At 47.1% G+C, this 11629-nt stretch overlaps 1 protein-coding gene across 1 annotated transcript; it reads left to right on the top strand.

Annotated features, from left to right (window-relative positions):
* The first annotated feature begins 7036 nt into the window (after positions 1 to 7036).
* Positions 7037 to 10214, top strand: LOC125511425 (uncharacterized). Its single transcript, XM_048676792.2, has 4 exons — positions 7037 to 7503; positions 7914 to 8315; positions 8407 to 8784; positions 9710 to 10214. The coding sequence occupies exons 1-4, from the start codon at positions 7105 to 7107 to the stop codon at positions 9797 to 9799; spliced, it is 1269 nt and encodes a 422-aa protein (XP_048532749.2). The 5' UTR covers positions 7037 to 7104; the 3' UTR covers positions 9800 to 10214.
* Positions 10215 to 11629: the final 1415 nt, after the last annotated feature.

Genomic DNA, 11629 nt, shown 5'->3' with positions numbered 1-11629 from the left:
GGTCACTTACTAAAGTGAGATCTGATAGAGATGATAAATAATATTTTTGGTATTTTTGGTATAGAGATGCAAAGTAAAAAGTAAAAGCAAAGTAAAAGCAAAGCAATAATAAAGTGATGGAGATTAATATGATGAGAAAGAGACCCGGGGGCCATAGGCTTCACTAGTGGCTTCTCTCAAGAGCATAAGTATTCTACGGTGGGTGAACAAATTACTATTGAGCAATTGACAGAATTGAGCATAGTTATGAGAATATCTAGGTATGATCATGTATATAGGCATCACGTCTGAGACAAGTAGACCGACTCCTGCCTGCATCTACTACTATTACTCCACTCATCGACCGCTATCCAGCATGCATCTAGAGTATTAAGTTAAAAACAGAGTAACGCCTTAAGCAAGATGACATGATGTAGAGGGATAGTTTCATGCAATATGATAAAAAACCCATCTTGTTATCCTCGATGGCAACGATACAATACGTGCCTTGCTGCCCCTTCTGTCACTGGAAAAGGACACCGCAAGATCGAACCCAAAGCTAAGCACTTCTCCCATGGCAAGAACAACCAATCTAGTAGGCCAAACCAAACTGATAATTCGAAGAGACTTGCAAAGATAACCAATCATACATAAAACAATTCAGAGAAGATTCAAATATTATTCATAGATAGACTTGATCATAAACCCACAATTCATCGATCTCAACAAACACACCGCGAAAAGAAGATTACATCGAATAGATCTCCACGAGAGAGGGGGAGAACATTGTATTGAGATCCAAAAAGAGAGAAGAAGCCATCTAGCTACTAACTATGGACCCGTAGGTCTGAAGTAAACTACTCACACTTCATCGGAGAGGCTTGGATGATGATGTAGAAGCCCTCCGTGATCGATGCCCCCTCCGGCGGAGCTCCGGAACAGGCCCCAAGATGGGATCTCGTGGGTACAGAAAGTTGCGGCGGTGGAATTAGGTTTTGGCTCCGTATCTCATTGTTTGGGAGAACGTGGGTATATATAGGAGGAAGAAGTACGTCGGTGGAGCAACAGGGGGGCCACGAGGGTGGGGGCGCGCCTGGTAGGGTAGGGCACGCCCCCCTACCTCGTGGCCTCCTGTTACGTGCCTTGACGTAGGGTCCAAGTCTCCTGAGTTGTATTCGGTGAGAAAATCACGTTCCCGAAGGTTTCATTCCGTTTGGACTCCGTTTGATATTCCTTTTCTTCGAAACCCTAAAACAGGCAAAAAACAACAATTCTGGGCTGGGCCTCCGGTTAATAGGTTAGTCCCAAAAATAATATAAAAGTGGATAATAAAGCCCAATAATGTCCAAAACAGTAGATAATATAGCATGGAGCAATCAAAAATTATAGATACGTTGGAGACGTATCATGGGGTAATCTTTGCATAGGGGTTGATGCACGTTTTTATTATCTTTTCTCCAAGGGAAACTTTGGGGACTCTTTATATTTCTTTGTTTGTGTTGAGTATTATGAATATGAACTTGCTTTGGTGTTATCGTAGTACGGACTATAGGATAGATCGAACGGAAAAAATAGCTTTGTGTTATTTAGTACGGACTCTTGAATAGATCGAACGAAAAGAATAGCTTTGAGGTGGTTTAGTACCCTACAAACAATTCCTATCTTTTGTTATCCGCTAATAGGAACTTGGGAGTGATTCTTCGTTACACTTTGAGGGATAATCATATGATCCAACTATGTTACCATTGTTGAGAGGTTGCACTAGCGAAAGTACGGACCCTATGCCTTGTTTTTAAGCATTGAAATACCGTTTTTGTGCCCATTTACTATTTGCTAACTTGCTGTTTTTATTTATTTAGATTATAAAAATATATTTCTACCATTCGTATTACACTTTTATCACCATCTCTTCGCCGAACTAGTGCACCTATACAATTTGCCATTGTATTGGGTGTGTTGGGGACACAAGAGATTTCTTGTATTTGGTTGCAGGGTCGTTTGAGAGAGACCATCTTCATCCTACACCTTTCACGGATTGATAAATCTTAGGCCATCCACTTTGAGGGAAAATTGCTACTGTCCTACAAAACTCTGCGCTTGGAGCCGAGCATGTGTCTACAAGAATAAAGTTGCGTAGTAGACATCATTGATGCTTCACTATATCATTTTGAGAGTCTCTAAACAGCATGGTAATTTGTTTTGGTTATGAATTTAGTCCTAATATGATAGGCATCCAAGAGGGATACAAAAAAACTTCCATATAAAGTGCATTGAATACTATGCGAAGTTTGATTCATTATGATTGTTTTGAGGTACGAAGATGGTGATATTAGAGTCATGCTAGTGAGTAGTTCTGAATTTGAGAAATACTTGTGTTAAAGTTTGTGATTCCCGTAGCATGCACGTATGGTGAATCGTTATGTGATGAAGTCGGAGCATGATTTATTTATTGATTATCTTCCTTATGAGTGGCGGTCCTAATAGATTTTCGCAATAAGGATGTGAGTTCTTTATGACTAATGTTGAGTCCATGGATTATACGCACTTTCACTCTTCCACCATTGTTAACCTCTCTAGTCCCATGCAACTTTCACCGATGCCATACACTCATCATATACCTTCCTCAAAACAGCCACCATACCTACCTATTATGGCATTTCCATAGCCATTCTGAGATATATTGCCATGCAACTTTCTATCGTTCCGTTTATTTTGACATGCTCCATCATTGTCATATTGCTTTGCATGATCATGTAGTTGACATCGTATTTGTGGCAAAGCCATCGTTCATAATTCTTTCATACATGTCACTCTTGATTCATTGCACATCCCGGTACACCGCCGGAGGCATTCATATAGAGTCATATTTTGTTCTAAGTATCAAGTTGTAATTCTTGAGTTGTAAGTAAATAAAAGTGTGTTGATCTTCATTTTTAGAGCATAGTCCCATGTGAAGAAAGGATGATGGAGACCATGATTCCCCACAAGTCGGGATCAGACTCCGGACAAAAAATAAAAAAAATAAAAAAAGAGGCCAAAAAAGAGAGGGCCTAAAAAAATGAGAGAAAAGAGAGAAGGGCAATGCTACTATCCTTTTACCACACTTGTGCTTCAAAGTAGCACCATGATCTTCATGATAGAGAGTCTCCTATGTTGTCACTTTCGTATACTAGTGGGAATTTTCATTATAGAACTTGGCTTGTATATTTCAACGATGGGCTTCCTCAAATTGCTCTAGATCTTCGTGAGCAAGCGAGTTGGATGTACACCCACTTAGTTTCTTTTAGAGCTTTCAAACACTTATAGCTCTAGTGCATCCGTTGCATGGCAATCCCTAATCACTCACATTGATATCTATTGATGGGCATCTCCATAGCCCGTTGATATGCCTAGTTGATGTGAGAATATCTCCTTCTTTTTGTCTTCTCCACAACCACCTTCTATTCCACCTATAGTGATATGTCCATGGCTCACGCTCATGTATTGCGTGAAAGTTGAAAAAGTTTGAGAACATCAAAAGTATGAAATAATTGTTTGGCTTGTCATCGGGGTTGTGCATGATTTGAATATTTTGTGTGATGAAGATGGAGCATAGCCATACTATATTATTTTGTAGGGCTAACTTTCTTTAGCCATGTTATTTTGAGAAGACATGATTGCTTTATTAGTATGCTTGAAGTATTATTATTTTTATGTCAATAATAAACTTTTGTTTTGAATCTTATGGATCTGAACATTCATGCCACAATAGAGAAAATTACATGGATAAATATGTTAGGTAGCATTCCACATCAAAAATTCTGTTTTTATCATTTACCTACTCGAGGACGAGCAAGAATTAAGCTTGGGGATGGTTGATACGTCTCCAACGTATCTATAATTTTTGATTGTTCCATTCTATTATATTATCTATCTTGGATGTTTTATATGCATTTATACGCTATTTTATATGATTTTTGGGACTAACCTATTAACCTAGAGCCCAGTGCCAGTTTCTGTTTTTCCTTGTTTTTGAGCTTTGCAGAAAAGGAATATAAAACGGAGTCCAATTGACCTAAAAATTTACGGATAATATTTTTGGAAAATATAAAAAATAGTGGAATGAAAAGATATCGAGAAGAGTCCCGAGGCCACCACAAAGGTGGAGGGCGCCCTCACCCACTAGGGCACGCCATCCGTCCTTTCTCGTGGCCCCCCTTGACCTGTCCCCGGCGTCAATGCCTCTTATAAATCCCCCAAACCCCAGAACAAAACCTAGATCGGGAGTTCCGCCGCCGCAAGGCTCTGTAGCCACCAAAAACCAAACGGACCCTGTTCTGGCACCCTGCCGGAGGGGGGAAATCATCACCGGTGGCGATCTTCATCATCCCGACGCTCTCCATGACGAGGAGGGAGTAGTTCACCCTCGGGGCTGAGGGTATGTACCAGGAGCTATGTGTTTGACTCTCCCTCTCGTGTTCTTGATATGGCACGATCTTGATGTATCGCGAGCTTTGCTATTATAGTTGGATCTTATGATGTTTCTCCCCCCTCTTTCCTCTTGAAATTGATTGAGTTTTCCTTTTGAAGTTATCTTATCGGATTGAGACTTTAAGGATTTGAGAACACTTGATGTATGTCTTGCATGTGCTTATCTGTGGTGACAATGGGATATTCACGTGATCTACTTGATGTATGTTTTCGTGATCAACTTGCGGGTTCTGTGACCTTGTGAACTTATGCATAGCGGTTGGCACACGTTTTCGTCTTGATCTCCGGTATAAATTTTGAGGCACTTTTTGAAGTTATTTGTGTTGGTTTGAATAGATGAATCTGAGATTGTGTGATGCATTTCGTATAATCAAACCCGCGGGTACTTGTGGTGACATTGGAGTATCTAAGTGACATTAGGGTTTTGGTTGATGTGTGTCTTAAGGTGTTATTTTAGTACGAACTCTAGGGCTGTTTGTGACATTTATAAGAATAGTCCAATAGATCGATTAGAAAGAATAACTTTGAGGTGGTTTTGTACCCTACAATAATCACTTCGTTTATTCTCCGCTATTAGTGACTTTGGAGTGAACCCTGGGCCTTGTTTCTAAGCATTGTAATACTGTTTTCGCTCACTTTTGTTACTTGCTACCTTGCTATTTTTATATTTTCAGAATACAAAAATTTATACCTACCATCCATATTGCACTTGTATCTCCATCTCTTCTCCGAACTAGTACACCTATATAATTTATCATTGTATTGGGTGTGTTGGGGGACACAAGAGACTCTTTATTATTTGGTTGCAGGGTTGTTGAGAGAGATCATCTTCATCCTACGCCTCCCACGGATTGATAAATCTTAGGTCATCCACTTGAGGGAAATTTGCTATTGTTCTACAAAACTCTGCGCTTGAAGGCCCAACACGAATCTACAAGAAGAAGGTTGCGTAGTAGACATCACTACGTTGGAAACACCATGATCAAAAATTCTAAATATGTTTGAGACTGAAATTTTGTTTTGGTACTCCAGGTACACGGAGCTCGTTTTTTTTAAACATACAAAACAAGTGTTTCAGTGCTTCAAAAATTCTGAAAAAAAATCCACAATATCATACGGATGTACTGACATGCGGGCTACACAAAAAAGACAAATCGCTGACATTGGAAACGGTGAACAGTATGTGCACATAAACTGTTCACTATATAAAACCAACTATTGTCTCTTTTTTTTGTAGCTCATGAATCAATGTACTTTTCGATGAAACTTTATACATGTGTAGTACACATTTATATGTCATATGGATTTTTGATTTTTGAATGTTTCAGAAAAAGTCTCCATATAGGCCGAGCACCAAAACGCTATCCTTTCCCCTCTGTTGCTGTTCTTGGGGACTATCCTCGAAGTAATGGGTGCAATTGGTGGATGATCTACCGTAAAAAGGTGCTACAAGATCAAACTTGTCCTGCTCCTGCGTGGTTAAATGTGAAAACATAGTTACAAAAAATCTGAATTTAATTTGTGACAAACATTGGTGAATGTTTCACATGCATGCAAAGTCTCATGATGGGATGACATCCAGAGAGGTTTAAAGAAAAAAAATAGTGCTTCAAAATGCTTTAAAAATAGGGAAACGTTACCTTTCAGCTGGCGGATCATGCTCTCGCATCTGCCGTGCGCGGAGCCGTTGGATCACTTTTGATCAACAGTCCATGTGTACGTACAGATTCTACGCCTCGCGTCCGCCGTCCACGGAAGCCAACCCACCCACTGTATGCATTAGGATTTTGCAACATCATTCATGTTTCTGAAACATAGGAAATGCCGCAGTGGCACCACGATGCGGACTAAAAATTTTTGTAACATAATATCTATTATAAAAAAAATCTGCAACATTATCTTTGTTGCAAAAAGAAAATCTACAACACAACCTTTGTTACAAATGTTTTCCGCAACAAGACCTCTGTTGCAGAAAAATGTAAAAATTCGGTAACAAGACTTTGTTGCAAAAAACAATCCGCAACACAATCAATGTTACAAAAACAATAGTCCGCAACCTATTCTTTTTTCATAAAATATTTCCGCAACAAGGTCTCTGTTGCAAAGTAGAGGAAAACATTCAATCTAGATTGTGCCTAATCAAACGGCTCGCGCGAGCCGACGCGTAGCAGTCCCCTTCAAAATAGCAATTTTGGATCATCTGCGCGGAGCATTAGGAATGCTTTTCCTTTACGAAACTTGGCATGCAAGGGAAGCATTCGATAATGTTTGTTTTTCTGAACATTTTATACATTTCACTGGTCATTCAGGTGCATATACTCAGGGTCCGCTGAAAACACCACTTCACATCCGGATGAAACACATGCGAGCGATCTGGCCTTCAAACATAAATAAAAGCCGTGTGTTACAAGTTCCCAACAAAAAAAAACTCTATTTTTACAGAAATGTACTCCGTGGACGGCGGCCTAGCCAGGGGCGCAAAGCGGGCGGAGCTGCCGGCCCCCACCCGTCGCCTGCCGCTGTCCTCGGGCCGGACAAATCCGCCGCGCCAATCCCCTCTTCCTCCTCAGTCCCCTGCCGCTGCCTGCACCGTCAATAACTCATTACCTTGTTACACTGATCAATCGCTTCGAATTAATCCCTACTGCCATTGCCATGGCCTACCCAGCTTCATCCATCCATCCATCTCTCTCTCTCCCTCTCACCCCCACACATGCAACAAGAGACAACTCCTCCGTCCCCTATCTTAGGTTGTTGCCCTCCCTTGCCTTTGCCTTGCCACTGCTGCTACAAGTAGCACCAGCTGTAGAGTGGAGAGGGAGGGAGGGAGGGGAGCCCATATTTATTGCAACAGTAGAGCTGCTCCACTTACACTGGAGAAGGAGGAGAGGAGGAGCAGCAAGAGAGGAGGAGGAGCTGCTGTTGCTCGCTCGCTGCCCCAGGGGCTCATTACTGATTAGCGCAGTTATTGCCACCCCTGTTTGGTGTGGAGACACACTCCGTCTAACAGTAATGGAGAGGATGCAGCTGCAAGGCCCCATCATCACCTCCCTAGTAAGCCCCGCACCTCCGTCCTCCCCTTCAATTCGCCTCAGTAATTGAGCGTGCGTGCGCGCGCGCAGCTTCCGTTCCAGCTCTCTGGTATGGAGCGAGCGCCGTATTAACTGCCACTGCTCGCTCGCCGCTCGCTGCGGCATGGCAGCTTCCCTTCCCTTCCCTTCCCTTCTCGTGCGTGCGTTTACTCTAGTTTAGTGCCTCGTTTCTTCCTTCCCCGGTGCCACTCCAATGGCTAGCCTCAGTAACTAGCCCTGTCCGCGCACGCTCGCGCCATTCAATGCCTCGTCGTAGCGTCTCTTTTATGGCCTTGCCGCGGTTGCTTCTTCTTGCTAACGTGTTGCTTTCTTCCCTGTGCTGTTGCGTGTTCTTCTTCTCGGCTCATGGTGGTGGTGGTGGTGATGGATCAGTGCTGGGCGGACCAGGCGGCGGCGAGCGCGAGCGCCGCGCAGGTGCCTTTCTTGGCGCTGCTCCAGGGCGCCACCATGGGGGACGGCGGACCAGGGGTGAAGCGGGAGTCTTACGGCGTCGCCGCTGGCTTCGCGTGCCGGCCGGCTGCGTCCGACGTCGACCTGCTCGAGAGCTGCGTCACGCAGCTGCCGGCGCCCCCGGTGGTCGAGGCGCCGGCGACGAAGCGGAGGAAGCGGCCGCGGACGCGCCCGCGCGCGCCCCCGCCGGAGAAGCGCAAGAAGCCGGAGGAGGCCGAGTGCCAGCGGATGACACACATCGCCGTCGAGCGCAACCGTCGCCGCCTCATGAACGACCACCTCGCCTCCCTCCGCGCCCTCATCCCCTCCGATTACATCCCACGAGTAAGCCATCTCGCACTCATCAAATGAGATTGATTTGTCGCCGCAAGAACCCTCCCCGGTCTTACGTACGTCTGCAATGAATGCACCCTAGGGTGACCAGGCGACGGTGGTGGGGGGAGCCATCGACTACGTGAAGCAGCTGGAGCAGCAGCTGGTGGCGCTGCAGGCGTTGGCGGCGGCGCAGCGCGGTGAGGGGCCCGTGGGGACGGCGGCCACGGCGGCGTCGGACGGCGTGTTCGTGTCGCCGCAGTACACGAGCTTCTCCCAGGCCGGCGGCATCGGCGGCGGCGTGGACGTGGAGGCGATGGCCGCGGTGGGGGGCCACGTGCGGCTGCGCGTCGCGGGGAGGCGGTGGCCAGGGCGGCTCGTGCGCGCCGTGGCCGCCATGGAGAACCTCCGCATGGCCGTGCTGCACCTCGCCGTCACCTCCGTGGGCCACGACGCCGTGGTCTACTGCTTCAATCTTAAGGTAGCTAATCAGTCATCTCAAAGCTACACCAATTTAACGTCTCATCTTGACTTTGCTTAACTTTAACCGCCCCGCCCGTTGCTTTCCTGCTCCAGCGTTTTCGTTCTTCACTGTATTTCACTGCCGCAAATTGTGGCCATTTTGTTCTCATTACAGACGATAGTTGCCTTAGCCATTTGATTACTAGGAAACAAAGGCTACTCTATTTTTGGTCCGTAGCTTGATCCACAGTAGAACGCACGCCCTTAGAAATGTGAACGAGGTTTGAGAAAAACAAGCTAATTCAAAAATAGATTGAAATTGGTTGCTACTTGTACTGAGTACAGTCAATGAGTCTTGGTTTTCGTTGGATAAAAAGCTAGGGTAGAATCAAAATTGACAAAACTGATTACTACACTAGAGATGTGTCTGGGTTCCATGGTGCATGATGTGTGTCGCGCGTGTCATCGTGTGTGGTACCTGCCTGCGGAAAGCGAACTCGCCGTTTTTGCGGATGGACTGGAGCGTGGCGTGCGTGGGATTTCGAGGTGTAGCATTTTTGGATTTCGAGCGAGATCGGCAGTGGCCACTCGTACGTACGTACACTTTTCCGTTGGAGATGGTGTAGGTTGGAGTATGTAGCTGGAGCGTTTGGAATACGATGGACGCCGCCGGGTACACCGTACAGACAGCTCTGCTTAATCGACAACTACGTGGTTGCAAGCCCCAGCTTTCGTCCCGTGTCTTTTTCCTCTTGTCATGGATCAAACGAACAAAACAACCTAAATACACAGACTACATGCATGCATGCATGCATGCATGCCAGACCTAACAAACTTTGTACGTATCCCCGGAGCCATGTTTCCCCTACGTGTAGAGTGGTTTCTACTTTCTACGGTGAATTTTGTGGTTGCTTCTAATGCCGTGTGTTTCTATGACTGTGCAGATGGAGGACGGGTGCGAGGTGTCGACGGCGGACGAGGTGGCCACGGTGGTGCACCAGATCTTCGCCTACGCCGCCGGCTCATGCTGCTAGCTGAGGCGCGCGCCGGCCGGACGGCGAGTGGGCGACGACGACGCCGACGACGCCGAAGCTAACACGTACTACCCCGTAGTTCAAGGAGCCCGAGCGAGCAGATGGGCTTGCAACACGTAGTAGGCGACGATAAGTCAAAGTGGCAGATCAGATGAGCACGGAGGACGGCGATGGCGTCAGAGCACAGCACCGGCTGGCCCAGGCTCGCTACCTCTGCTCTACTGCTGCACGGCCGCTGCTCACCCGGCCAGCCGCGGCAGGGGAGAAGAGCAAGGAACAGTGCATCTTTTTCCTTTTCCTTTTTCCTCTTCTTCTTCCTCGGCCCTCGAGCTTCGCTGTGCGCTCCGGTCGCCGTGTGGTTGCATCCATCCATTCTCTATCGTACTGCCACGAATCTGATATCGCTGTTCGATTCCGTGCGGCGCATGCATGCGCCTCTCTGCCATGGCCTGCCCGCGCGCGCGTCCTGTGCTGTCGCTGCAGCCGGGCTCTGCCTCTTGCCTCTGCCCCTCGTGGGGAGGAGGGGCAGGCTTTGCCTCATCGGGCGCTGTTGCCGTGTACTCTAGCGCTGGACTTTGCCTCTGGGAGGGGGCTATCGGCATCAGGGCTAGCTGTGCCTGTGCCTGTGCGTAGCCCTACGCGACACGCTCGGCGTAGCACGGCAGCGTTGGCGGGTCAATGCCTGCCCTGCCCTGTGCTGTTCCATCATTGCGGGTGACGCGAGGGCTTTTGGTCTCGCCATAGCCGATTCGATTCTGTTTCTCTTCCGATGCCGCACGCGAACGGTGTATGTAGAGCAGGTCGAGTCAAGGAGAGGACGGCCGCGCCGCGCGCCTCCGATTATCATTATCGGCGTGCGCTGTGCCGTGCCGTGCCGTGTCGTCCCGTGCGTGTGCGGCCCCGGCTGGGCGTCTATAGACTGACTAGCGACAGCTATAGGTACTGCATTGCAACGTTGGTACTACGTTGAGTAGCTACAGCTAAATTTGGGGCAAATATGAGGAGGCCCGGGCGCGTCCGTCATCTGATAGACAGACCTCATCATATATTGCACCAAGTTGATCAAGTTCACCAAACCCAATGCCCTTCTCTCGTGTCCGCCCTCCATTTCTCACGTTCTAGTCGTCGCCGTCCTCCACCCTTGCTCCCCCATCAGCACCGTCACCTCCACTCGTCGCCCGATGTCATCGCCGGGTACCCCGCCCCCACCGCCACCACACATGTTACCTTGGCGTCATTTATGGGGCTCTCGCCCATGGCAATGAGCCGGCCAAGGATGTTGTGGACCTCGACGACGATATGTCCCCTCCGATGCGTTGGTCACCCCTCAACCGTCCATCCTACCGTCGGCAGTGAATTACATACGGATTTATGGAAAAGCAAGCGCCGGACGACGAGGTGTGTGACTCGCAGCAACTCCAACGGGCACAGAGAAGCACATGCAGCGTCGGCGTCTGGTCTCCCAGCTCCCACTCGACGGAATGTCCCAGCAGGAGAAGATACATTTTTCACTCCATTTTGTATCCCTTTGTTCGTTACAATCGTTATGCCACTGGATCAATTAGTTGCATATGCCATTGAATGAATTCATTGCATACTCCATTAGTTTATTTAGAATCATGATCATTTTACGAGAATTACACTGCCGAGATGATTACCGAGGGTCAAGAGCCTACAGACGGCATGGAATATGAGTTGGGGATCGAAATTATCCTATGTTTAATGTTGGGGAAACATCGCGTACTATGAAGAAAAAAACGGCAAAGGCACCCAAGGCAAAAAGTGCAGCATTCACAACATTTAAGATATCTTGTTAGTCAAAGCTTGTCT

The sequence above is a fragment of the Triticum urartu genome, chromosome 5A, assembly GCF_056163025.1.
Source record: "Triticum urartu cultivar PI428250 chromosome 5A, HENAU_Tu73, whole genome shotgun sequence".
NCBI classification, from domain to species: Eukaryota; Viridiplantae; Streptophyta; class Magnoliopsida; order Poales; family Poaceae; genus Triticum; species Triticum urartu.
The sequence above is the reverse complement of the archived record's forward strand: the minus strand, read 5'-3'. Positions and strand labels throughout refer to the sequence as shown.

Coding starts and splice junctions, on each gene's coding strand:
- LOC125511425 (XM_048676792.2), top strand. CDS start 7,105: ATGGCCTACCCAGCTTCATCCATCCATCCATCTCTCTCTCTCCCTCTC. Junction 7,504..7,913: donor GCCCCATCATCACCTCCCTA/GTAAGCCCCGCA, acceptor GTGATGGATCAG/TGCTGGGCGGACCAGGCGGC. Junction 8,785..9,709: donor TCTACTGCTTCAATCTTAAG/GTAGCTAATCAG, acceptor ATGACTGTGCAG/ATGGAGGACGGGTGCGAGGT.